The 24,850-nt window shown below is 47.3% G+C and overlaps 5 protein-coding genes across 6 annotated transcripts; 4 read left to right on the forward strand and 1 right to left on the reverse strand.

Annotated features, from left to right (window-relative positions):
* Positions 1 to 870: 870 nt before the first annotated feature.
* Positions 871 to 8,665, forward strand: pabpc4 (poly(A) binding protein, cytoplasmic 4 (inducible form)). The gene is made up of 15 exons (XM_076161685.1): positions 871 to 1,412; positions 3,520 to 3,713; positions 3,895 to 4,010; positions 5,498 to 5,637; positions 5,748 to 5,842; positions 5,933 to 6,070; positions 6,169 to 6,264; positions 6,369 to 6,638; positions 6,725 to 6,815; positions 6,925 to 7,023; positions 7,279 to 7,409; positions 7,499 to 7,589; positions 7,686 to 7,816; positions 7,938 to 8,062; positions 8,176 to 8,665. Exons 1-14 carry the CDS (start codon positions 1,220 to 1,222, stop codon positions 8,037 to 8,039), a joined length of 1,887 nt encoding a protein of 628 aa, XP_076017800.1. The 5' UTR covers positions 871 to 1,219; the 3' UTR covers positions 8,040 to 8,062; positions 8,176 to 8,665.
* Positions 8,666 to 9,028: 363 nt separating this feature from the next.
* Positions 9,029 to 11,543, forward strand: ppie (peptidylprolyl isomerase E (cyclophilin E)). Its single transcript, XM_076161784.1, has 10 exons — positions 9,029 to 9,122; positions 9,537 to 9,635; positions 9,731 to 9,774; positions 9,934 to 9,960; positions 10,062 to 10,143; positions 10,233 to 10,336; positions 10,411 to 10,534; positions 10,619 to 10,804; positions 11,063 to 11,205; positions 11,349 to 11,543. Exons 1-10 carry the CDS (start codon positions 9,077 to 9,079, stop codon positions 11,415 to 11,417), a joined length of 924 nt encoding a protein of 307 aa, XP_076017899.1. The 5' UTR covers positions 9,029 to 9,076; the 3' UTR covers positions 11,418 to 11,543.
* A 1,070-nt stretch (positions 11,544 to 12,613) lies between these two features.
* Positions 12,614 to 14,798, forward strand: gjb10 (gap junction protein beta 10). Of its 2 annotated transcripts, none has more exons than XM_076161780.1 (2): positions 12,614 to 12,705; positions 13,062 to 14,798. In XM_076161780.1, exon 2 carries the CDS (start codon positions 13,096 to 13,098, stop codon positions 13,897 to 13,899), a length of 804 nt encoding a protein of 267 aa, XP_076017895.1. In that variant the 5' UTR covers positions 12,614 to 12,705; positions 13,062 to 13,095; the 3' UTR covers positions 13,900 to 14,798. The 2 variants fall into 2 exon arrangements, with proteins under 2 accessions (XP_076017895.1, XP_076017896.1); XM_076161781.1 differs by having other exon boundaries at positions 13,066 to 14,798.
* A 2,423-nt stretch (positions 14,799 to 17,221) lies between these two features.
* On the forward strand, positions 17,222 to 19,898 carry gjb3 (gap junction protein beta 3). Its single transcript, XM_076161658.1, has 2 exons — positions 17,222 to 17,373; positions 17,994 to 19,898. Exon 2 carries the CDS (start codon positions 18,059 to 18,061, stop codon positions 18,908 to 18,910), a length of 852 nt encoding a protein of 283 aa, XP_076017773.1. The 5' UTR covers positions 17,222 to 17,373; positions 17,994 to 18,058; the 3' UTR covers positions 18,911 to 19,898.
* A 1,160-nt stretch (positions 19,899 to 21,058) lies between these two features.
* hmgcl (3-hydroxy-3-methylglutaryl-CoA lyase) lies at positions 21,059 to 24,519 on the reverse strand. Its single transcript, XM_076161657.1, has 9 exons — positions 24,384 to 24,519; positions 23,297 to 23,374; positions 22,876 to 22,983; positions 22,696 to 22,791; positions 22,217 to 22,365; positions 22,066 to 22,129; positions 21,791 to 21,979; positions 21,583 to 21,708; positions 21,059 to 21,461 (listed from the first exon to the last, which is right to left on the reverse strand). Exons 1-9 carry the CDS (start codon positions 24,483 to 24,485, stop codon positions 21,360 to 21,362), a joined length of 1,014 nt encoding a protein of 337 aa, XP_076017772.1. The 5' UTR covers positions 24,486 to 24,519; the 3' UTR covers positions 21,059 to 21,359.
* Positions 24,520 to 24,850: the final 331 nt, after the last annotated feature.

Here is a 24,850-nt window from a genome sequence, read left to right on the forward strand (position 1 = left end):
TTTCCTGAACCTGCTGAGGTAACCAAGTTTGGCTTTAACGTTACAACCTGGAAGATTAATCTTGTATTCATTTCACAATAATCAGTTTTTATCTGTGTCCTCAGGAACCTGGACAAGGCAGAATAACGCAACTGGAAAGAAACTTTATTCATTCAAAAAATAAAGACAATGAAACGGTAGACTCTGAAGGTTAAGGTCTGATTTTATTTGAAGCAGTTTGGTTCCTTAAATGTCTTCTTAAATGGAGCTTATCTGCACATTAAGCTTCTTACATCTTCACCCTTTATTGCTCTTTGGGTCAAATTTGACACATGAGCCCAGTTGACATTCTGTGAGTCTTTCCAAAAATTTATATTTCCACCATTTTGTGTGTGAAGTCATTACAAATGTCTGCAGGAGCTGTTCAAGGTCTCGCAGTACTCCACAGTACTGACCTGCATACATGGGGACATTGTTGTACAGTGTTATTGTTATACAGTTCAATATGTATCTTCTGTGGTGATGCTGTGATTACTCTAATCTTAAATGTTAACTTTTTAATGCTCCATGAAACTTCTCTGCACCTGTAAATAAGTCATGGGATGAAACATGGACGTTTGCTTCATAATGTGGCGTTCAGGGGCTAAAGATGCAGAGACGCTAGCTTGGTGTCCCCTGTCCTGTCCGCCTCCTCTGTCAGGTTCGCTGTGTCCCACCCAGATGTCGCTGTGGGGAGCTGGGCTGTGTAGTTGCCGGGTGTGTGTGTGCTCTCTCTTTTACACCGCATGCTCAGTGTGTGTGTTCTCCCTCACTTTGACCCTGGCTCCTATTTCCTCCGCGCTGCCTCATATAAAGTGCCCATGCTGTCCACACGCAGTCTCTTTCCGCGGCCTCAAAACAACCGTGAGTGTCTCTACTCACTGTTCTTGAAAAACTTAAAAATAAATAAAAAATATAAAATCCAAAAAACTGAATAAAAACAAACTTGACAATTAAAAGAAATACAAACGTTAAAAAAATAGCAAAATTGTAATTTACAAAAAATAACAAACGGGAGGCCTCGGGTTGGACCCGAAGTTGAAGTCACCAGAAGATCCAATATATCGATCAGAGGGAAAGGAGCTGTGATCCAGCAGCCTTCAGCGCGTGTGTGTGTGAGAGGAACCAGCAGGAGAGCAGCTCAGCGTCTCTCTGGCTCTGCGGGGAGAACCGCGTCCATTCATTGTGTGCAGTCCGCGGTATGAACACAGCTGCGGGGAGTTATCCAATGGCTTCCCTCTATGTTGGCGACCTGCACCCCGATATCACGGAGGCGATGCTGTACGAGAAGTTCAGCCCCGCCGGTCCGGTGCTATCCATCCGCGTGTGCCGGGACATGATCACCCGCAGGTCCCTGGGTTACGCGTACGTCAACTTCTCCCAACCAGCTGACGGTAAGACAGCAAACACGCATGTGAACGCATCAGTGCACAGACACACATACATACATACATACACACTGTCGCAAGCTTTCAATGTCATCTCAGAGCTTCTAGGTCATCGGGAGAGAACACGGATCAGATCAGCATTAAGGAGACTCTGATCACTGATTTATTCGAACATATGATCTTTCAGACTCCTGGCATGGCAGCGACCCACATTAGCACCTTTACACACACACACACAGTGTGACGTGTGTGTGTGTGTGTGTGTGTGAGAGCTCGGGTCTATTTCTGACTCTGCAGCACTGCCATGTGGAAACGACTCTTTTCTGCAGATCCGACGTGTTAAAGGCAAAATGACCCATTTCGCTCCTATTTAAAGGCCACTGGGTGAAACCAATCCCCACTGAACTCTGCTGCTGGTTTGACTGAGACGGAGAAAAGGGACAGAGCAGCTCAACACAACCTGCCTGTGTGTCTATAACAGATGGAATGATTAAATACATGATCTTTCTACCTTCAAATATTCTGTTTATATATTCGGATTGCTCAACCAAATCCCAAAGTGTACGTATTATTCCTTCAGCTCATGATTGGGTTTTTCCCAGTAGGACTCCATGTTTCCTCAGCTCTGGCCTGCATGTGTTGTGTTTGTCTGCAGAGGCTGGGTGAAGCTGTTTACACACGGTGGCCATTTTTCTGTCTGTTGTTTCAACCTCAAACAGCTGTCGCGACTTATCTGCGTCCGCGTCGGTCACTGACAGCTGTGGCAACGGCAACAACTGGTGGCAGCATTCATCTGAGTGGAAGTGGGCAAGCAGACGGGACGGACGGCGTTTGTTGGCGTGGACATGGGGGATGGTGGCCGTTGGGTGTTTTTAAACGGAGCGAGAGCACGTGGCTGTGGAGCAACACAGACTAATAGAGCTAATAATGACATGGATGGGTCCGTGAAGTAATAGAAGGGTCCCTGCTCTGATCTGTGGGGGTCAGGGTGGGGGGGCTCCATGCAGGGTGGTGTTTGGGTGCTGTTGTTGGCTTTCTTCATGTCACAGCTGTATGTGTAAACACAGACCTGGTGTTACTCATCTGAAGAGGGATTGCTCTACTCACACACCACGCCAGCACATACCTCTCAGGACCCTTCCCTATATTTAGATCCTGTTTGGGGCCGGCCGAAACGTGCCTGTCCCCAATACACACGCTGACAAATGGTCAACAGGAGAAACAGGAGACAATAACTGAGTTTAAATGCTTCCCCTTTATCATCACTATACCAAACATTTCACTTTAAAGCACTTCAAATATAGCTTAAGAATAATGAAATAGCTGTGGGCCTCTTATTGGAACACATAACCTACTGGGAACCTTCCACAGTTTCACGTTTGAGTGCGATCACACACACACACCGTCTCTGAACACACCAGTTGTGAAGTACAATTGCAGCCAAACTGCTGATGACAGCAGACACAAGGCAGCTCGGTTTTGTTTACCAGACACTTTTCACTGGACAGCCTTCTGTGTGTGTGTGTGTGTGTGTGTGTGTGTGTGTGTGTGACTGTGAAGCGACTGAACAAAAGGACATTGGGTTTGTGCGCCCGTATGAATATGAGGGCCTGAGAGTTAAAACAACAGATAGATGGTGTGAGAAATAAAGGCTTTAACCAAATAAGTGAAGTTTGAATCCATCATATGTGTGTATTCCTCAGAGTAAAGCGTGCTGTAGCTTTTCTGTCCTCTCAGGCGGGACGTGGCCCTGCAGCAGCATGTGGTCTGTCTGTCAGAGGGACATGTGCTCCAACCCCCACACGTCCCAGCTGCTCCTTCATGGCTTATCAGTATTACTTTACCATGTTACATGTGCCTAGTTAGTAGCCTGGCAGCAGTGAGGCGCCTTTGTGACACACACGCACACACACACACTGTTCAGGAGGACTGTTATTAGGAGGTTTGCCTGTGAAATGACAGAATGTGTCCTTGTGTGAAAGCGACAGGACGGTTTGTGCAGCACAAACACACGTGTGAAATGCAACATATGTGTCGCTATCTGAAACGTAAACAAGCACTCCTCCCCTTTCCTTTCCTTTCCTTTCCTCTCACCTCCCTCCTTCCCCATCAGCTGAGAGAGCCCTGGACACCATGAACTTTGACGTGGTGAAGGGGAAGCCCATCAGAATCATGTGGTCCCAGAGAGACCCCTCCCTCAGGAAGTCCGGCGTGGGCAACGTCTTCATCAAGAACCTGGACAAGTCTATTGACAACAAGGCCCTGTACGACACCTTCTCTGCCTTTGGAAACATCCTCTCCTGCAAGGTAGAGCCAATACACACTATCAGACAGAACACTCTGCTGCGGGGACGTGTGTGTGACGCAGGCAGATGTTGTTCAAAGTGAACGGAGCTCTGTAGATGACGTCGTCTCTGTAGGTCCACGGAGGGCTGAGCCTCTTTCTCTCAGGCTCATATGTGATTGTATCTGTTCTGCTCTGCTTCAGGTGGTGTGTGATGAAAACGGCTCCAAGGGTTACGCCTTTGTTCACTTTGAGACCCAGGACGCCGCCGATCGTGCCATCGAGAAGATGAACGGCATGCTTCTGAATGACCGCAAGGTGTGAGTGTCTCATCATCTTAGGAGCTCCAGGAATGAGAGGGGGCCGGGTTTATGTTTGGGTTTAACTTCTGTTGAGGGAGTCCAAGACTTTCATGGAGGCATTTTGAAAGAGGGATGTGTTGCTTGATGTTTACGTGGCGCTGGTGATCACACGCCTCTGTGTCCGGACGAGGAAGCTACAGTGCTGCTTCTTCATGAGTCTGACTGTAAGGGTTAATGTGTAACCTGAGACCAACGCTCATGCTGCTGCTGAAGAGTGGAGCCCATGTGTTCTGTCAGACTGATGGCAGTGTTGGGGATTAGCGAGCTACAAGAAGTGGGGCTACTAACTTAAAACTAACTTTATTCAGTAGTTTCACAATAGAGAAGCTAATTTCAATACAGTGTAGCTTTTTCCAGTAACTTGCTGTAAAAAGAAATTTAAGTAGCAGTGTAGCTTGGCAAAAGCTACACAGCTACTTGTCATGTGAGGATCAGAGCTCCGTTATAACTGAACTTTATTCAAAACACACACACACAGTTGCACAGTGGCTTAGCTTGATGGGAAATGTACACAATATATGTCCGGAATTTCAACGTAGTTTATCCAAGGAGCTTGTAGAGTAGCTAAGTACTTGCTACAGCTGAACTACTCAGCTTCTCCAACACTGCTTGACCCAAACTGTGATATCCTGTGTTTGTGTATAAACCTGATCTGTCTGTTGTGCTTTTGTGTTGAGTGAACTGACTTGTCTTCTTCTTCACGTTGTTGTTGATGTTGGGTGGCAGCATTTTGAGTTTGCGTGTGAATTTACACGACTAACGTCTGAAGATCTGACCTCTGACCTCTGACCTGACACATAACAAACTAAGACCTTCCCTACCTAGATGCCTTTTTTCTGTTGCCTCATTTGTCCACTTGCTGGTCACCCGTCTTGGAGTGTTTGTGTGTGTGTGTATGACCATGCTTGTGTGTTTTAGTGATGGATCGAATGAAGGAATGCAATACTGGATGGCGGAAGGGGAGAGGTCGTCGTAGAAAGGTATATAAGCTCATTTGGTCCTCCTCAGCTTTCTCTTGTACTGTGAGACTCTGTTCCTCCATCCCTCTCCATCCACCTCCTCATCACCTTTTGGACCAGGAGTTGTAGATGGTTGTCTGTGTTGTCCAGCATGCCTCCATGTCTGCCTGCCTCTGGTGGTATTAACAGGAATCACACCTTTTTTGCTTTCTTCCATCGTTTGGCCTCAGGAACAGTGAGCCACATGTTGAAACGTGACTTTGAGTTTGTCTTGTGAATGTCGTGGTTTCTGTATAAGAGGGTTTACTCTCTCCTAAGTGTGGTGACCCTCAGTCAGGTGTTCCTCCTGCAGTGAGAGCTTCACTGTGCCTGCAGAGCTGGAGAGCCAGTGTTGTTACACAAAGTTGTGACGGATGGATCTGGGCTGTTTTGTAAGAGTTTGTGTGTGTGTGTGTGTGTGTGTCGCTGCTCTCCCTCCGTCTTCAGGTTTGTGGGTCGTTTCAAGTCTCGCAAGGAGCGTGAAGCCGAGCTGGGCGCCAAAGCCAAGGAGTTCACCAATGTCTACATCAAGAACTTTGGAGATGATATGAATGATGAACGGCTGAAGGAGATGTTTGATAAATACGGTAACAAGCGGCACAGAAGAACTGCCAACAACTCATGGCTCCCTATGCTGTGATTGGATGATTCATGTTATAATGTTATTCTATTCTATAATGGCCTTTAACCCCTGCAGGTAAAACACTCAGCGTGAAGGTGATGACAGATCCCACGGGAAAATCCAGAGGCTTTGGATTTGTCAGTTATGAGAAACACGAGGATGCCAACAAGGTATTTGGCAACACAGGAACGTATGTGTGTGTGTGTGTGTGTGTGTGTGTGTGTCACCATTCGTTGTTGATCATGTGATTGCATTGGAAGGCGGTGGAGGACATGAACGGCACCGAATTCAACGGCAAGACTGTGTTTGTGGGCCGAGCTCAGAAGAAGATGGAGCGGCAGGCAGAACTGAAGAGGAAGTTTGAGGTTCTGAAACAGGAACGCATCAGTCGCTATCAGGTCTGCACAGACTAAAGAAGGTCCATTCATGTCCAAACGTATTTCTACGTCATAACAGAGGAGCTTTTCTGTATTCAAACTGTCTGGTTTTGTTTCAGGGTGTTAATCTTTACATTAAGAACCTGGATGATACCATAGATGATGAGAAACTGCGGAAGGAGTTTTCTCCATTTGGGTCAATAACAAGTGCGAAGGTGAGGAAGATAATGATCACAAGTGAAGAGCCAGCGTAGCACTTTAGCTCCAGCTCCAGCTTCAACACCACCTGTGCCTGTGTCATCATCTGTGTGTGCTGTAGGTGATGCTGGAGGAAGGTCGCTCCAAGGGCTTTGGGTTCGTCTGCTTCTCCTCCCCTGAGGAGGCCACCAAAGCTGTGACTGAGATGAACGGGCGCATCGTGGGCTCTAAACCCCTCTATGTGGCTCTCGCCCAGCGCAAAGAGGAGCGCAAAGCCCACCTCACCAACCAGTACATGCAGCGCATCGCCGGCATGAGAGCCATGCCCGCCAACGCCATCATCAACCAGTTCCAGCCCACCAGCGGATACTTCATGCCTGCTGTGCCACAGGTATGAAAGTCTGATGTGTGACATCATGCAGTTTTAAAAAGGTTTGGTTCTGATGCTGTAACACACCTGTCACCCACTCCCACCAGGCCCAGAACAGGACCACTTATTACGCACCCAATCAGCTGGCACAGATGCGTCCTAACCCCCGGTGGCAGCAACAAGGTGGTCGGGGTCAAGGTGAGCATGTGGTCTGATGGGTATTATAATGATACAGTCTAAAATCAGTCTTTACATGGATTATTGTTTGAAATGAAACTTCATCTTCTCATCTTCTCTCCCTCCCCAGGTGGTTTCCAGGGGATGCCCAACTCTCTGCGCCAGCCGGGGCCTCGTGCCAACCTGAGACACATGACTCCTGGTGGCAGCTCACAGGGTCCACGAGGAGGTGCCTTCACTATGAGCTATGCTTGACCAAAATCTACACTAACTAAGTGTCCAGGGTGTTGGCTAGTTGGTTAGATGTTACAGAGATCCACCTGTGACACAACTGAATCATACTGAGCTCTACTTTCTCTAATGGGCTCTTTCATCATTCCAGCTCTGGCTTCTATGTTTAAACTGCTCAGCTCCAGATGAGGAGATCTTATCTAGATCATTCATTCATGTGTTAATCTTGTTTGTTGTTCCGTCTCTCTGCTAGCTGCCGGTCAGAGCATGGCTCCTCGTGCCTCCATGGGGGTCCCAGGCCCTCGGTCCATGCCTCCTTACAAATATGCCACCGGGGTCCGTAACCCCAACCCTCAGGTGGTCCAGCCTATTGCCTTACAGCAGGTAGGACTCAGAGCCCTGACGCATCATCTGGAGTTTCTCTTTTTAAATCTAATCACCTGAGATCAAACATCTTCCCTTGTCCTTTCCAGGCTCAGCCAGCTGTGCACGTTCAGGGCCAGGAGCCTCTCACAGCCTCCATGCTGGCTGCTGCCCCCCCTCAAGAGCAGAAGCAGATGCTGGGTAAATGATCCCATATCACAATGAAGAGGACTCTTAATGCTTTCTAGGTTTAATTAGATTGATTCACTCTGCTTCACCTCCTTGTCTCTCACACAGGGGAGCGTCTGTTCCCGCTGATTCAGGCCATGCACGCCAACTTGGCAGGAAAGATCACTGGCATGCTGCTGGAGATCGACAACTCTGAACTGCTGCACATGCTTGAGTCTCACGAGTCTCTGCGTTCAAAGGTGCCTCTCCATCTTTCATTTTTGCAGCACAACTGCACTAAACCCTCCTGAAAGTTTCCCTTGGGCGTTACTGAATCAATAACTCAATATGCACATTTGTCTTGCTGTGTGTTTTCTGCAGGTGGAGGAAGCCGTCGCAGTGCTTCAGGCCCATCAGGCCAAGAAAGACGCCACCCAGAAAGTCGGTGTAATGGCTCCTCCCGCTGCTCCAGCCACGTCCTGAACACAGCGTGCTTTATTAGATTGGTACATTTGACCTCTTGATGGCGGGTGATTAGAACAGATTACAGATTACAGTGTGGTTTGACTACTTTAGCTGGGATTTGTGGCACTAATGAGATGTCATTGTATTTTTCCAGATAACAGAGCAGAGACGGGGAGAGAAACACTGTAAAGACTCCAAACTCCAGAGTCGACTGAAAGATTATGGGAAAACTAAAATCAAGAAGAAAAAAAAAGCAAATCTAATTTTAAAACATACTTGAACATTTTGAGATATCTTACAGTTCTTAATTTAACTATTCTGCAATACTTTTAAAAGTAAAACAAAACCAATAATACAAATGAGGGCTTTCTTTGGAATCAAGGCCTTCAGTTTGTGGCTGAGGATCGAAGCCTTTTTCTATGATAAATATGAGCATTGCTCTATTTCTCTGTTTGAAAATTTATATTTGATTTGAAGTGATGGACTCCATCCCATCATGTTTTCAAGAGTGTTTGGTATTCTCAATAAAGGGATGATATATCAAGGTTACAACTGTTGTTTGTGTCCTTTTGTGACCTTGTAAGTGTGTTTGTCTGTATCTGACAATTGTTTTATTATTATATTATTTAAACTGAGCTTATCCAGTCAGTGGCATGCACGGCCCAAGAAACAAACCCAGTGCCAGGCAGCTTTTATGGGCACTGAGGCACAGGAACACCAGACACAAACAACATCAATCTAACCTGCTCTTATCACTTCTTAGATAAACTTTTCCATCTGGATGACATTTGGTGGATACTTTTATTGAAAACAACGTGCGTACATGAGTTTTACCATTCGTGGTCTTCATACCACAGTTTGAGAACCACTTTATAGGTAAACTCAAACTCGTACTGACGTGAAATAAACTGCGAATCTCATCACGACTCATCAGTGTGGTTCCGGCTGTAATTCCGGAGTTCGCCTACAGATGGCAACAGCAGACGACACAGCAGAGAGGCGGGGCTTAGATTCCTTGCACCAATGAGAAGCCACAGCTGCGGGGTCAAAGTTGAATGGTTAAATCCAATATGGCCGGAAACAAACGAGTGCTTTATGTTGGTAAGTGAACATTAGTTTTCGTTAATATGTGTTAAAGTTATGTTGTTTACTAAATGTAACTTGTGCCGGGTTTTGATTTAAGCGTCTGGAATCACGCACCGCGAGCGTGCGCGTGCAGCGTAAACCACGCAGCGTGTAAAGTGACGAACCAAAGAAAGCGCCACATTTCACCGGCAGAACGTGAACGCGTCACATTTCACACGCAAACTGCCTCAAACTTCAATATACTCACACGCTTTCCTCTTCAAAAGTCCAAAGGGATGTGGAATAACACATAAAACCTCCATAACGTCTGAAAGAGCTTTGAACGCAGCACGTTCACTTCTCCTCCGTGTGAATCGATCGGTCGTCGGTGTTAATCCGCCTGTTGACGCCGTTACTTGGACGCTAACGGGGCTCTTGTGCGTTTGTCAGGTGGCCTGGCGGAGGAAGTGGACGAGAAGGTTTTACACGCAGCCTTCATCCCGTTTGGAGACATCACAGACATCCAGATTCCATTAGACTATGAAACGGGTGAGTGTGTGTGCGTGAGTGAGTGCGAGAGTGTGTGTGTAAGTGCGCTGCAGTCAGTGATGAACGCTACTAATGTGTCTGAATTCTGTTTCCAGAAAAGCACAGAGGATTTGCGTTCATCGAGTTTGAGCTGGCGGAGGTATGAAACATCGTTCATGTTTGTGTCAGGCTCATAAGTTATCAATCAAGCCGGTTCGTCCGTGTAGACAACGTGTTTTACTGCCACCTACTGGGCGTATGGTGTAATGAGCTAAATATCTCTGTGCTTCTCCCTCTTTTCTCCCTGAACCTTCCTTAGGATGGCGCTGCAGCCATCGACAACATGGTGAGAAGATGAGCACGTAGATCTGTGTACTTTGTTTCTCTGAGTTTGTTTACAATCTGCTTCCTGTTCTCATGTTGATGTACACTTTGTTCTTCTACCAGAACGACTCTGAGCTCTTCGGACGGACGATCCGCGTCAACATCGCCAAGCCCATGAGGATCAAAGAAGGATCTTCTCGTCCAGGTGATTGATGAAAGCCTGTCGCCGTGGCTTCACCCGCTCCCTGATCTCAGCCCGCACGGTTCTGACCTGAGCTCTGTGTTTTGCTTTAGTGTGGTCCGACGACGACTGGCTGAAGAAGTTCTCCGGTAAGACGGCGGAGGAGGCCGACGCTGAAGCGGCCGGCGGGGAAGTGACCAACACGGCGTCATCAGAGGTGAGAGGGAAGTCTTTCTGTCTGACGGACTGTGAGGGTCGGACCAGTTACTGACGTGTGATGTGTTCATGCAGGCTGAGCCTCCGGCTAAGAAGGGCCGGGTGAACCCTCAGGTCTACATGGACATCAAGATCGGCAACAAGCCAGCAGGGCGACTACGCTTCCTCCTCCGGGCTGACATCGTTCCCATGACAGCCGGTGTGTGTGCGGTTTCCTGTAGATCAGCTTTCCGTCTACACTCCACACTTGAGCTGAATCTGTGACCCCTGTGTGTTTTCTTAGAGAACTTCCGCTGCTTGTGCACACACGAGAAAGGCTTCGGCTACAAAGGCAGCAGCTTCCACCGCGTCATTCCTCAGTTCATGTGCCAGGGAGGAGACTTCACCAACCACAACGGCACCGGAGGCAAATCCATCTACGGGCGCAAGTTTGACGATGAGAACTTTGTCCTCAAACACACCGCTCCAGGTGAGACTCCGACTCCGACTGTGAGTGTGTGTGTGTGTGTGTGTGTGTGTGTGTGTGTGTGTGTGTGTGTGTGTGTGTGTGTGTGTGTGTGTGTGTGTGTGTGTGTGTGTGTGTGTGTGTGTGTGTGTGTGTGTGTGTGTGTGTGTGTGTGTGTGTGTGTGTGTGTGTGTGTGTGTGTGTGTGTGTGTGTGTTCTGTCGGTGAACAGTCAGATTCTAAGGCGAAGCGGCCACACCTTCTCTCTCTCTCACACACACAGGGCAGCTCTCCATGGCTAACTCCGGGTCAAACACCAACGGCTCCCAGTTCTTCATCACCAATGACAAAACGGACTGGCTGGACAACAAACATGTGGTGTTTGGCGAGCTGGTGGAAGGGATGGATGTTCTCCGCGCAATGGAGGTCAGCATGATGGGACAGCGGTGTCCAAAGTCTCCTCCATTACTGATGGATCTTTTCTTAAGATCTGGATAGAATAAGAACAGAACATTTACTGCTACTAACCTTTCTCCATCTTTGTATGTGTGTGTGTCTTGTTTCTGCAGGCTCAGGGATCAAAAGAAGGGAAGCCCAAGCAGAAGGTGATCATCTCAGACTGTGGAGAGTATGAGTAAACAAAGCAAAAGTGTGTGTATGTGTGTGTGCGCTGGTATGTGTGTTTGGAGGCAGCCTGTGATGTTCATTGATCCAACTTAATCTGCCATGTAAATATTTCAATAAACACATTTTTTATAAAGAAACCAGTTTGTTTAGTTGTTTAATCGTTGGACATTATTGTTAATGTGTGTTCATATGCAATGTGTATACAAAGAAAAAAAAGGTGTAACTATAAACAGTTGAAGCATAGGTTCTGAAGGACTTTATGGATAAAATGGAATCCACAGCAATCTGTGCCTGGACTGGTTTAGATGAAGTAAACATGCAGATTTGAATGGACTCAACACGTCCAGACACGTGAGCGGTGCCAGGGTGTGTGACATAAATGATTTCATCAGAAGGTGCAGACATACCTGCTGTTGTGTTATTTGGCGAATTACTCTAAAAAAATAATAATTCAATAAATGAGCATAAAATAAAATCTTAGTAGAATAAAAATACACAATCATAAGTAAATGAAATGATGGAACTAATAGACCTCAAACCCGCCCGAAATAATATTTCATAGCCCCTCAAATATCGGACATGAAGCCTTTTCAAAATGTGTGTTATCGTCTTATTTTGAAAAAAGGACGTAGTCACTCGTGTATTCTCTCGCTAACGTCCCCAAGTTCCGTTTCAATCCATTTACCATAAAGGCGAGAATACTCGTGCACTCTAAATGAAGGTGCAGCTGATTTGACCACGGAGGTTGAAATGACGCTGACTTGACCGCAGCTCAATCTGAGTCCAAATAAACTCTTATTTGATCATTCATCCAGGAAAAGTTCGGCCATACACTGCATTATAATGACCAATGTCCATACTGTCTGGTTCACCATGTGGACCGCCATATTCCGGGTCTCCGTCTCGGGCCACAGCATGGGGGGGGGGGGGGGGGGGGGACACAATGGCCCCCTGTGCGTGTTTTACCTGGATGTGCAGCAGTTTGATTCCTTACAATCTGCAGGAAACCGGAGCATTCAACAACAACTCATTACCGTAATGACCGTATATCCTCGATTAGAAACGGGGCACATGCAGGAGAGATGCGCGTCTGTCTGATTGATGCAGTTAAACTGGTTGTTGTGTGAGCGGCGCTGCCGCACCTGAGCATGCCCCGCCCCCTCCGCCCCTTCCGCCCCGCCCCCTCCGCCTCTCCGCTCCACTGCGCTCTTGTGAAATCCTCAGAGATTCTCGGCGCTGAAGCTTCATCCAAGGCTCGATCCTTCGCCCCGACGCGGAACCGCAGCCAAAGCGTTTGTTGTAAGTATAAAGTCTAATATGAAATTCGTTCAAACTGACGCTCTTCGTGAACGTGTCCGGGTGTTAATAAACGTGTGGTTGGGGATCGGGGTTGTTTTGGATGCGCGTAATTACGCACGGAGTGGACAAACTTTCCTTTCCGGCGCTGTTGTGGTGACTGACTGAATCCACGCTGAGAGATTAAACCTCCACACATCCATGTCACCATCTTATAGAACACTCAGATGTAAACACTCAGACTCGGTTCCCTCTCCGTTTCTCTCTCTGAGTTTGTTGTGTTTCTGAGGTAACTGCGTTTTATTTTCCTCTCCGGCTGTTTGATTTCTTCCGTTTACTCTGAGTCATTTCTCCTTCAGCCAGAGAGGAGAGGCGGAGTGAACCAGCCTCACCATGAACTGGGCATTCCTGCAGGGCCTCCTGAGCGGAGTGAACAAATACTCCACAGCCTTCGGCCGCGTGTGGCTCTCCATAGTCTTCCTCTTCAGGGTCATGGTGTTTGTGGTGGCGGCAGAGAAGGTTTGGGGCGACGAACAGAAGGACTTTAAATGCAACACGGCTCAGCCGGGGTGCCACAACGTCTGCTACGACCACTTCTTCCCCGTGTCCCATGTGCGCCTGTGGGCCCTGCAGCTCATCTTCGTCACGTGCCCCTCTCTCCTGGTGGTCATGCACGTAGCGTACAGGGACGACCGAGAGCGCAAACACCGCCTCAAATACGGCGAGAACTGCCACCGTCTGTACCAGAACACGGGAAAGAAGCGCGGAGGCCTGTGGTGGACCTACGTCCTGACCCTGGTGTTCAAAATAGCAGTGGACGCCACCTTCGTCTACCTGCTCTACCACATCTACGAGGGCTACGACTTCCCCTCGCTCATCAAGTGTGAGCAGAAGCCGTGTCCCAACAAGGTGGACTGCTTCATCGCTCGGCCCACCGAGAAACGCATCTTCACCATCTTCATGGTGGTCACCAGCCTGGCCTGCATCCTGCTCTCCTGCATGGAGATCACGTACCTGGTAGGCAAACGCTGCCGTGAGTGTTTCACCTCCCTGCATAACACCCGGCAGGTCATGTCGTCGGCCATGGCAACGACAATGACCAGCAGGGGCAACCTGGTGGAGACAAACGCTTTACGGCTGGCAGGCAAAAGCACCCCTGACACCCCGGCCCCCTCATACAGTGCAGCCGTGTCCTAAGACTCTGACCCATGAAGACTTAAGACTGATCTGTCAGAGGAAAGGAGGATCTGTGGGGCTCGTGCTTCCTCTCCTCTTCATCCATGTGCACTCCTCATCAGTCATTCTTCTGCTGGGAGCCTGAAGTGCAGCAGAGTTGGAGGGTTTCTGCCTGTGTCCACTGCCAGAGACTTTGGAATTCTGCACTAGAAGACCAAAGGATCGTTGACATAAGCATTCCATAACTTGTATCACCCACCTGGAATGTTCTTACTATTGTTGGTTGAAATTTAATGTTTACAGATGAAGTCTTGAACTTTTGTAAAAACTGAAAACATATATATTGGTGTGATGTAATGTCAGATGTGACTTGTTTAGGAGGAAATCAAACATGAGTCAGTTTCCAGCATGGTTTTACAAACAAAACTGCTTCTTTGTTCACTGCCGGATCCAAACGCTTGTGTCAGATGTTTTTATACCTGAGCAGAAGCTAAACAAATACTGGAGTTTTTCCTGTAATGTGTTTACCCTTAGGCAACGCTGTCATCTACATAATTTATCTGCAGTTATAAAAGCGTGAGAGACTATTACGGTTGCTTCTTTTGTTACGGCCCCTGACTTATTGTCACTTATGATCTCTGTATATAAATGTTAATATTATTTTTCATTAAAGATAAGAAAGTTTTCAAAATGTGTTGTCATTGCATTTATATTCTCATTATACCGAAAGAAATTCTTCATGTGGCCGGTAAGCTCAGTTGGTTAGAGCCTGGTCCTAATAACACCAAGGTCATGGGTTTGACTCCCATATTGGCCATGTGCCTGTAGTTTTCATGTGAATGTTGTACAAAGATGAAGCACTTCACTGTTGCTATACTTGTAAAACTGCATCTGACAAATAAAAGACATTTAAACTTTGAGTCTGTAACAATCGTAGAGTATTTAGTTTGTGACTGTAGGGAATCCTGACACCATCCCAGATCCCTAACCAGTCTGAAATAGTCATTTTACACAAACCCTTATTTGTTTGACAAAAGCATAAATGCTGGTGTGTTAGTGGGAGCAGCCCCCTCATTGTTCAGGGTGATTGGAGGTGGAGTCTCCCACTCCCCAGTTTGATTCATCAGTGCTGCTGGAGACCCACCCAGTGGAAGAATTCGCCCGTCACTGCAGCCTCTTTCCTCAATGTTTACATCGTTACCTGATGAGAAAGATGTTGTGAAGGAGTTTCTGTGTAAGGACAATTCAATTGTCAAACAAGTTCTGAGCACCACAGTACTCAAATACCCACTGATCCTAGAATTATAATTCAGATTCTGTGTGTTCAGATCCTCTTGTTGTGTCTGGGTGGATGGCTTGATGAAATACTAAACCCTCCCAGCCCTCAGGGGGTTTGTTGTCTGTTCCATCTCGTCCCAGCTTTCTCTCTCTGCTGCTACGTGCCTGCTTGTTCACCGGGCTGAGAGGAGCAGCAGTGGACGGCGATGTGTTTATCTTGTTTGCGTTGGTCCTGCTAGTTGAGACATGTGGCTCTCACAGGCTGAGTCATGGGGCGCATTCCTTCAGGTGCGTCCCGGCAGACTGCCTGGACCAGTTCTCCATCCGGAGCCAAGAAGCAACTGCTCCACCCCTCCCCCACATATTACCTCTTTTCCACAGAACTGGTGATGCTGGTTATTAATTTGAATTTGAATTTGAATTTGAATTTGAATTTGAATTTGAATTGTTATTATTTTTATTTTTAAAGATTTTTATGTTTTATTCTTATTATTTAAAATTTCTTATTAACTAAAGATTTTTTTTTTATATTACTCAAAAATATATATTTATGTATTTGTTTTTGCTCATTTTACTCCTCAACCTATTAATTGACACATAAAAGGCAAAAACGTACATAAAAATCCTGATGCGGTGGTGCTTTGTCGCTCCTTATGTACCTACAGGACTTTGTGAGGAGTGTGTGTGTGCGCATGGTGGGTGATGACGATGTATGCAGAGGCCCTTAATCCTTTTGAAAAGTGTAAATACAGGATTGAATAGCACAGAACAGAGGCAGCGGGTAAAGACCCAACATGTTCTGGCACGGCTGCCACTTTTTAAACAAGCTGAAGTTTGATATTGTTAATATCCCGGCGAGAACAGAATCTTCAGCACCGGGGTCTTAAACACAGCAAATGATTTAGTGTTTGATGAAGAGGAGGGTCAGGACACAGAGCTGAAAGGCAAGAAGCCGCAGTGCAGGTTTGTTGTGAAAGGCTGACGGGAAACATTATCTGCATAGAAGTGACGTTTGGGTGGTGAAATGGGTGGAACAGAGAAGACAAAAGCCTCATGATCCTACAGTGGGGATCGACGTGAGAGCACTGAGAGTTCATCTCAACCTGAGAAGGAAGAAGGAAACACAATGTTAACATATTTAATGGATGGAGGTGTGACAAGTTTTAAGAAGTCAACACTTACATCTAAATAGAAAAGGAACAAGGAAACACAAAATAAATATTTTCCAGTGAAATGCCACAAAACGACTCTGTGGCATCCCCTGAATGCCTCACAATCCTTCCACCTTCACCTGTCTCATCTTCATTACCTTAAAATAGATTGTTGCTTAGCACCAGTCAGGCGTTTTAAAGCAAATAAAGCCTGAGGAAGCTTAAAGAAAAGAAGTGCAGGTCAGGGTGTGTCTGCTGCTGTGAGAGGCTGAGGGAACAAGGGAACAAGGGAACAAGTCGCAGCACGGAGAGAGGGAAGTTTGCAACACACAAACCATTCACCAAATCCTGTTTTTTAAGGGTTTTAATTGTAGAAACATCCTACAGTACATAAGCTCACACACACATAGACTCACAGACACACAGAAACACAGACACACACACACACACACACACACGCGCACACACACACACACACACACACACACACACACACACACACACACACACACACACACACACACACATTCCATTAAGATGAAGTTTTGCTGTTTGGCCTGTGGTGACTTTTACTGTCAGATGTGACTTGGAACAGACTTCTGAACACTTATACAGTGGAGAGGGTGAGATCACTGTACCTGCTTAGATCTTCACCTGTTAGAGCCCCTGGTGCTCCTATGATCTGAAATGACTGAGATGTTCCCTGCTTTCACCATGAGCCACCTATGACTCTTCATATTAAAGTAAAAGTAGGTTAGATGAGGGCTTCTGTAAACGTTTCACAGCAGGGCAATATATTTGATCTAACACTGGTGTGTGTGTGGAAGTATGAGTGTGTGTCTGAGAGAGAGAGAGAGAGAGAGAGAGAGAGAGAGAGAGAGAGAGAGAGAGAGATGATGATGATGATGATGAACCTTCCTTCAGCTCTGTGTAACCACACCCACAGTCGCGTCTCTTCGCTCTTCTACCTGAACAGGAAAACAAAAACTCGCACGTTGAAGGACTAAAGCGACTTAAATCTGACCCGCGTGTTTCTCCTCTCATGATGATCTAATCACTTCTCTCGGTGAGTACAAATCGCGCTGTTTTACACTTTTGACGAGCGACGAGTTCACGTTCGTAAAAGTGGAAAAAAGTTCTGCTGCTGTTTAGTTTAAGTGAAAAGTTTTGTTTTGTTGAAATGAGGCGTAGTAACGTGTTGTGTAGTCGCTTTATGAAACGTGAATGTGTCGTTTTCTGTTGTTGTGACTTAACAAAGAGGTTCGTCTGGTCGGTGGAGTCAAAGCTGGTAACGTGCGTCAGTGACGTGAGACTCACATCTGCTTCATGTGTTCAGACTCACAGCAGAGGACCGGACAGGGTTCAGATGAGATCACATAGAAACTAAACTCTTATGTTGTTGATACGCACAAACACACCCGCGTTTAGTTCAATTGTGTTTATGAAGAAAGGAACCTGGTTCCAGGCCGGTTACATACCTGTGCACCTCTGAGGCTGTACTCACAGTTCATACATATTTCATAGTTATACAAGATGAATTACAGATAAAACAAATAGTTGCGACCAGTTTCTTTAAAGGTCACGTGAGGTGATGGGACTGGAAACCTCCACAGCTCTGAAGTGTGTGTGAGAGCAGATGACTCTTCATAAACCGGCTCATCTATTCTTCATTCTGTCTTCTCCAAGTTTCCAGATAAACTAAAACCAACCACAGAGAGACTCCAGAGCCTGCCTGACAGCCAAACTACACCATGGACTGGAAGACGTTCCAGGCCCTCCTCAGTGGGGTCAATAAGTACTCCACGGCGTTTGGTCGCGTCTGGCTCTCGGTGGTGTTCGTGTTCAGGGTGATGGTGTACGTGGTGGCAGCCGAGCGCGTGTGGGGCGACGAGCAGAAGGACTTTGATTGTAACACCAAGCAGCCCGGCTGTGCCAACGTTTGCTACGACCATTTCTTCCCCATCTCCCACATCCGCCTGTGGGCTTTGCAGCTCATCTTCGTCACTTGCCCGTCCTTCATGGTGGTGATGCACGTGGCGTACCGCGACGAACGCGAGCGCAAGTACGAGGCCAAGCACGGCAACAGCAAAAAGCTGTACCTTAACACGGGCAAGAAGCACGGCGGCCTGTGGTGGACCTACATGTTCAGCCTCTTTGCCAAGACCGCGGTCGAGGTGGCCTTCCTCTACATCCTCCACCACATCTACGACAGCTTCTACCTGCCCCGGCTGGTCAAGTGCGAGGTGTTGCCCTGTCCTAACCAGGTGGACTGCTACATCGGCCACCCCACGGAGAAGAAGGTCTTCACCTACTTCATGGTCGGGGCCTCTGCACTCTGCATCATCCTCAACATCTGCGAGATCCTTTATCTCATCTCCAAACGCTTCGTGAGAATCGCAAATAAGATCAAGAGGCGCCACCGCAACGTGAAAGCCCCGTCTGAGGAGTACAACGACGAGGACGACCTCTTCCACAACTGCCCCGAGCCCAGGAAGAGGACCCTGAAGGCTCTGCCCAAGTTCAAGCCTGGATATCACGCCGTGGCCACGCTGAAGCTGGAGGAGAAGCTGAGGGCCTCTGCTCCTAACTTGTCCTCGTCATAAGGAACAAACCCACAACCGGGACTCAAGAGATCCGCTGTGCTCAGTCACAGACCTCAGAAGACAGACTCAGAACTATGAGCTTTGAACCCTGGAAGCTGGATCGTATATCCTAAGACTCTTTTTGAGATTGTGAATGTTTCTATGTGAATATCAACAATATTTACAAGTCATCATAGAGCCAAATCGATTTGTTAATCATGTGTGGGTTGTTCTTTTTAACACAGTAAAGGTCTTGTACCTTTGCAATTCTGCCCTTGCTTGTATTTAAACTTTCCAGTGAGGTTTCTCCCCCTCTGTCTGTCTCTCTCGCTCTGCTGTGACATGGGAGGGGAAGGCAACCAATGACCAAACCCTCACAGAGCTGCTCAGTCACAGGAGGAGGCAGTCTGTCAGGACACACCTGGCACAGGTATTCAACCAGCCAGCCTGCCAGCCTCCACACTGAGGTGTCACCACGAGTATTACAAGCAACATTTCAGTAGGAGCTGTTTCTTTAAGGTTAGGATGGGTCTGCATCGGAATGTGCCCACAGAATGTACTTATTGTATATCAAAGGCTGAGTAGTACTTGAAGGTGGAACACTGGACTAAAGTTAGCTTTTACCACATTACGTAAGATTAATTCAAACACATATGGTTCCTTGGTTTGTATCTTTTTATAATCTCAAGTACAGTGCAGGCCCACGCTGGCTCTCCGGTTCATGCTGCACAGCCGCTCTGTACGGAAGGCCGCCTGTGTTTTGACGTGCTTGTACACAACCTTGCCTCATCCAAGTCCACTGTTGATTTTAAATGAGGAAAGGAATGCCGCTGTTTAGCTCTGCGTTGGCGCGGACGAGGACGAGGCGGAGATGAGAGACAAACAGATGGTTCACTGAGCTGGGACGTGAAGTGTGTGTGAGTCACGCCTCAGCCGAGACGATCAGGTGGACACATATGCACTCGTACAAAATCTTAATATAAATTTTATAAATAAAGCGTTGATGTTTCTTCGTCTGTGGCTCCGTTTGCTGTTACGCCGTCTAACAAGCAGGGTAACTTATGGATTGATGACTTCCTGGTGTGGATGAGGGACTGACGGGTGAGGAATGGAGTGTGGGGAGGGGATGGAGGTCAAAGGAGCAGGAGGGTCGGGTGAGGAACACGGAGCAAAACCAACAACCTTCCTCCACCAAAAACTAACTTTCTAAACCAGACAAAGAGTTCAAAGTTTGGTCATTCAGGACCGCAGATCTCTAAACCAACACCAGGAGTGGCAGCTAGTAAGAGGAAGATTACTAATTCAACATCCTCAAGGAACATCATGGAAAGATGACTTTTCCATATGGTCTGAGTCATGATCGATACAGCTGAATCATCACGCCGCTTGTTGCGTGTTAAGGCGAAGCAGTGATTGTCTTGTTTGTTGTTCAGCAGATCTCTCAGTCGAAGCTTTGCAGAATGGAAACAGCAAGAATCTCAGCTCACCTGTCGGACCCGTCAGTCAGGTTCCTCTGAGGTGCGGCTCAGAGTTTCAATCACTTTCTTCACAGCCTAACTGCTAAAGCCACATAGAGGTTCTCACACATGAACTCTCACTTGGTTTGAGATCAAAATCTAAGATGAATGACGGGCAGAAGGAACTATGTGAGAGTTTCTATCATGTAGGTCAAACACCAAGAGGACTACACCATCATAGCAGAGTGACATCATGCTCTGTTGGCACGTACATTTAACTTAAACCTGTCAAACACATTATAAGTTTAACGTTTATGGATTTTCAGCATCCCAACACTTTCATGTGTTTATACTCAGGATCCATTTCAGAATTATGTCTCCTAATTCTGAAATACTATAAAGAAAAACTACAATTTGTTAACATTTCATTTCCCAGTCTTTATTTTCAAAACAAAACTCTTATATACATTTTTAAATAAATACTTAAAATTAACTTAACACTAAGAGTAACATATGTTAAAGGAAAAGACACGAGACTTTCTAAGTGAGTGGAATGCAGCACGTCTACATTCCTCCATCACAATGTGCCCCTGTACCACTGAGGCTGTGTGTGTGTGTGTGTGTGTGTGTGTGTGTGTGTGTGTGTCACTCCAACTGGCCCCGACATCTTCCGTCCCATACACATCAAACTGGTATTCTTTTAAATTGAGTGACAATGCCTGTGGACGTTCCCTCATAATCAACCAGAGACTAACACCAGACACACGTGGGAGCCTTTCCCTCAGAGCAGAGACCCCCTTTAGCAGAGACCTGATGGCTCTCTCTGACTACACAGGCTCTAATAAGGCACCGATCAGCAGCTATACGATCAATAATGTGATTCAAACAGAGACACTTCATATTCTCATACTGGCAGAGGATCAATCAATAGAAATCACAAAAGGATCAAGTGATCAAGTTGTGGCTCGAGGTGGATGTGGTCCATTCAGCCAGGCTCCTGGTTCTGGTCCAGCCTATAGCTTGCAGGTGGCCTGGGCCACTTTGGAGCTGGTCTTCCTGTTGAGGGTCTGACAGATGAAGGCTCCAGCGTCCATCAGCTTAGACAGGTCCACCCCCTGAGAGCAAGACAGACAGGCAGACAGACAGACAGACAGACAGAGTGTTATACTGGTCTAACTATCAGGACATGTTAAGTGAGATCTGAACCGGGCTGAAGCTGCTTTCCTAGTTCCTCACCGTGTGAATGCCGAGTCCGTGCAGCATGTAGACCACATCCTCTGTAGCAACGTTCCCAGAAGCCCCCTGTGCATACGGGCAGCCGCCCAGTCCGGCCACTGACGAGTCCACCACACTGATCCCCATCTGTGAGTGAACACATCTGTCACACACATATCCAGAGCAGCAGCACAGTGAGTCAGGACTCTTCTAAGCCGGCGTGTCTGACCTGTAAGGCCACCAGGATGTTAGCTAGCGCCTGGCCGTACGTGTCGTGGCAGTGCACAGCCAGGGCGCTGACAGGAACCTCTCTGCTCACAACCTCCAACATCTCACTCATCCCACCTGGAGTCCCCACGCCAATGGTGTCGCCCAGAGAGATCTCGTAGCAGCCCATAGCATAGAGACGCTTAGCAACCTGCCGGGAAGACAGAGCCCAGTCTGTTAGCAACAACACACACACACTGTTTCAGTGATTCAGTAACGGAGCTGACAAACACTCACATGTGCAACTCTCTCCGGTGGCACCTTGCCTTCATACGGACATCCAAGAACACACGACACATACCTGAGGGGAGACAGGTGTGAGACAGACAGCTTCCTTCAGCACCAGCAGAGACAGAGCGAGCAGAGACAGAGCGAGCGGTGATCTCACCCTCTGACGGGCACGCCGGCCTCTTTAGCCGCCTTCATCACCTCGTCAAAGCGCTGCAGACTCTCGTCCACGGAGCAGTTGATGTTTTTCTTACTGAAGAGCTCAGACGCAGCACCGAATATGGCGACTTCTGACGCTCCAGCCTTCACCTGGAGGAAGAGGAGGGGACAGGGACCCGGGACAGACATGAGTGAAGAAGAGCACAACTGTTCAACATCTCATCTCTGCCTGGTTGGATGAGATGACATCATATCTGACCTTATTATTATTGTTTCGCTTTACAACTGATTGCTCGTCTCTGAGCCAGAGGTGTGTGTCCTCCTCACACACACACAGGGTTTACATTTGTACATTCAATATTTACACTACATTGTTCACATTCCAACAGTGCTCTGATAGAAAGCGCTTTGGTTCATGTTGATTTAGTTTTTTTGCAAAGCACTACAGGTCAGCATGAGTGTAAACGAGGAGTCACCCACAGCAGCCTGGAAGCCCTTCAGGTTAGGGGTGAGGACCGGGTAAGACACTCCAGGTTTCCTCTGGATGTCCCTCATCACCTCCACCTGGTCTGCCATCTGAGGAAGAGGAGCACATCAGTCAGAAGCAGAGGAGACCAGAGAGTCAGGAACGTTCCGTGTGAGCCGGTGGCACCGTCTCACCTGTGGAACCCATTTTGGAGACACAAAGCTGGTGGCCTCGATGACCGGCAGGCCCGACTCAGACAGCATGTTGATCAGACGGACTTTGGTGTCGGTCGGCACGATGGTCTGAGAGCCAAACAACAGAGTGAGACAAACATCTGACACATCTGACACATGAGGGACCAGCTGTGTGTCGCTGAGCAACACACAAGTCAGGGACAAGTCAGGGACAAGTCAGGGACAAGTCAGGAACGAGTCAGGAACAAGTCAGGAACAAGTCAGGAACAAGTCAGGAACAAGTCAGGAACGAGTCAGGAACGAGTCAGGAACAAGTCAGGAACGAGTCAGGAACGAGTCAGGAACGAGTCAGGAACAAGTCAGGCACTCGGCTCATCTCAGGGTTAGAATCTATCAGACTGTGTGTTTATGTTAATGTTACCTTTTCATTCTGAAGTCCGTCTCTTGGTCCCACTTCTACTATTTTCACCCTCTGTGGAAGACCTGCTCCTACACTTGCCTACACACACACACACACACACACATTATAAAGTTAATAATCCAACCTGCTTTACAACAAGGAGAGTAAGAGGCAAATATTGGAGACCTGTCAATCAACAATTACTTTAAAAAAGACAAATCACACTTTCACCTCATTCTGCACCACAATTGAGACTTTGATTGGACCCACTGTGTGTTGCGTGCGTACGTGTGTGAGAGTATGTGTGTGTGTGTGTGCTGTACATGATGGACTTTGTCTCTTTGTCACATCATCCAGCCGCGTTGGTGAAACCAGGCTGGCAGTGAATCCTTCACACTTTGTCATTTAATGAGAGTTTATAGCATCAAAACAAACAACAACAACACATCAGTGACACAAAGAGATGAGATCACACAGCTTCAGATTGAACTGAGGGGCGGTGTGTCTGTGTGTTTGACCGGAAATCGCCTTTAAACCTTCATGTACATAAACACTAATCGAGTCTCATTGCTCAGAGTCGTGTGTTTGTTTAAACTCTTCCTCTTCCTCTTGTTGCTGTCAAACCTCTGGTCTAAGTTCTGCATACTGTACCGCCAGATTGAGGCCCGAACCCGCGGCAGCTCCGTCTGCTCCTCAGAGAGCAGAGAGGAGGTGAAGCTCGGACCAACACGCCATGACGTCATGTGGCGTTAATAAGAGAGGTCACGCTGCTGACAAGTAACAGGTCAGAAGAAGAAGAAGCTCAGGTGTTTAAACGCGTCAAACAACTGCTATCGGCGTTCTGGTGCTAAAGCTCTGGTGCTGGAGCCTAGAGCGGCTCTATGGCGTCAGTCTCTCGGTCATAGGCGCGAGCCTCATGACGCAGCAACAAAACGCTTTGAGACACTTTGATTGTGTTCCTCGCGTTCGCTTCCGAAGTATGTTGACCAGGAAACACTGCCGGTTAGCCTGTTAGCTCCGCTGGCTATCGCTCATTATGTAACCCCGCAGGACGCTGGTGTGTTTAAAATCCACGCAGGACAACAAGCAGGTGTGTAAGAAGACTCACTGCTTTGGCCGCTGCCGCAGAGCTGAACGCCAGGTACTTCTGTCCCATGGTGGAGCTCAAAGTTCTTCTGTTGATGAATCTCATCACTGTGACAGCCGCCATGACGGTCTAGCCTTTCCAATTACGTCACTTCCTCGACAGGGATGGAAGTTGAGCGCCCTAATGATTGATGGCGTCTAGTCGCCATCTATCGGTAGGATATAGGGACTGCAGCGCCACCACCTACTACATTGTTTTCTTTTGTGGTCAAAGAATAAACTTTTTCAAACTTCAATAAGATTACTGACTCACATTGTTTAGGGAATTAAAAGGATTTCTGATTGTTCGTTGTTCTTGTTGTTCTTTTCCAACCAATTTTGGTGTATTTGCAAAGGCCAACTTACACAAAACAAAGACATTCTTCTAATTTATCATTGGAGTTTCATGATTCAGATCCTTCATTGTGGTGGAACTTCAAAGCTCTGATT

This window comes from Genypterus blacodes, unplaced genomic scaffold, assembly GCF_046128005.1.
Source record: "Genypterus blacodes isolate CSIRO-AG114 ecotype Tasmania unplaced genomic scaffold, CSIRO-AGI_Gbla_v1 ptg000112l_1, whole genome shotgun sequence".
Taxonomy (NCBI): domain Eukaryota; kingdom Metazoa; phylum Chordata; class Actinopteri; order Ophidiiformes; family Ophidiidae; genus Genypterus; species Genypterus blacodes.

Bases quoted from the DNA above. Each gene is read 5' to 3' on its own strand.
- pabpc4 (XM_076161685.1), top strand. From the start codon at position 1,220: ATGAACACAGCTGCGGGGAGTTATCCAATGGCTTCCCTCTATGTTGGC. The intron at 4,011-5,497 runs GTGAGTGTCTCA...CTCCGTCTTCAG, and splicing joins CTTCTGAATGACCGCAAGGT to GTTTGTGGGTCGTTTCAAGT. The intron at 7,410-7,498 runs GTAGGACTCAGA...TGTCCTTTCCAG, and splicing joins AGCCTATTGCCTTACAGCAG to GCTCAGCCAGCTGTGCACGT.
- ppie (XM_076161784.1), top strand. From the start codon at position 9,077: ATGGTTAAATCCAATATGGCCGGAAACAAACGAGTGCTTTATGTTG. The intron at 9,961-10,061 runs GTGAGAAGATGA...TTCTTCTACCAG, and splicing joins CTGCAGCCATCGACAACATG to AACGACTCTGAGCTCTTCGG. The intron at 10,144-10,232 runs GTGATTGATGAA...GTTTTGCTTTAG, and splicing joins AGAAGGATCTTCTCGTCCAG to TGTGGTCCGACGACGACTGG.
- gjb10 (XM_076161780.1), top strand. From the start codon at position 13,096: ATGAACTGGGCATTCCTGCAGGGCCTCCTGAGCGGAGTGAACAAATAC.
- gjb3 (XM_076161658.1), top strand. From the start codon at position 18,059: ATGGACTGGAAGACGTTCCAGGCCCTCCTCAGTGGGGTCAATAAGTAC.
- hmgcl (XM_076161657.1), bottom strand. From the start codon at position 24,485: ATGGCGGCTGTCACAGTGATGAGATTCATCAACAGAAGAACTTTGAGC. The intron at 22,984-23,296 runs GTAACATTAACA...TTTGGCTCTCAG, and splicing joins ACGGACTTCAGAATGAAAAG to ACCATCGTGCCGACCGACAC. The intron at 21,980-22,065 runs GTGAGTGTTTGT...TCTTCCCGGCAG, and splicing joins CACCGGAGAGAGTTGCACAT to GTTGCTAAGCGTCTCTATGC.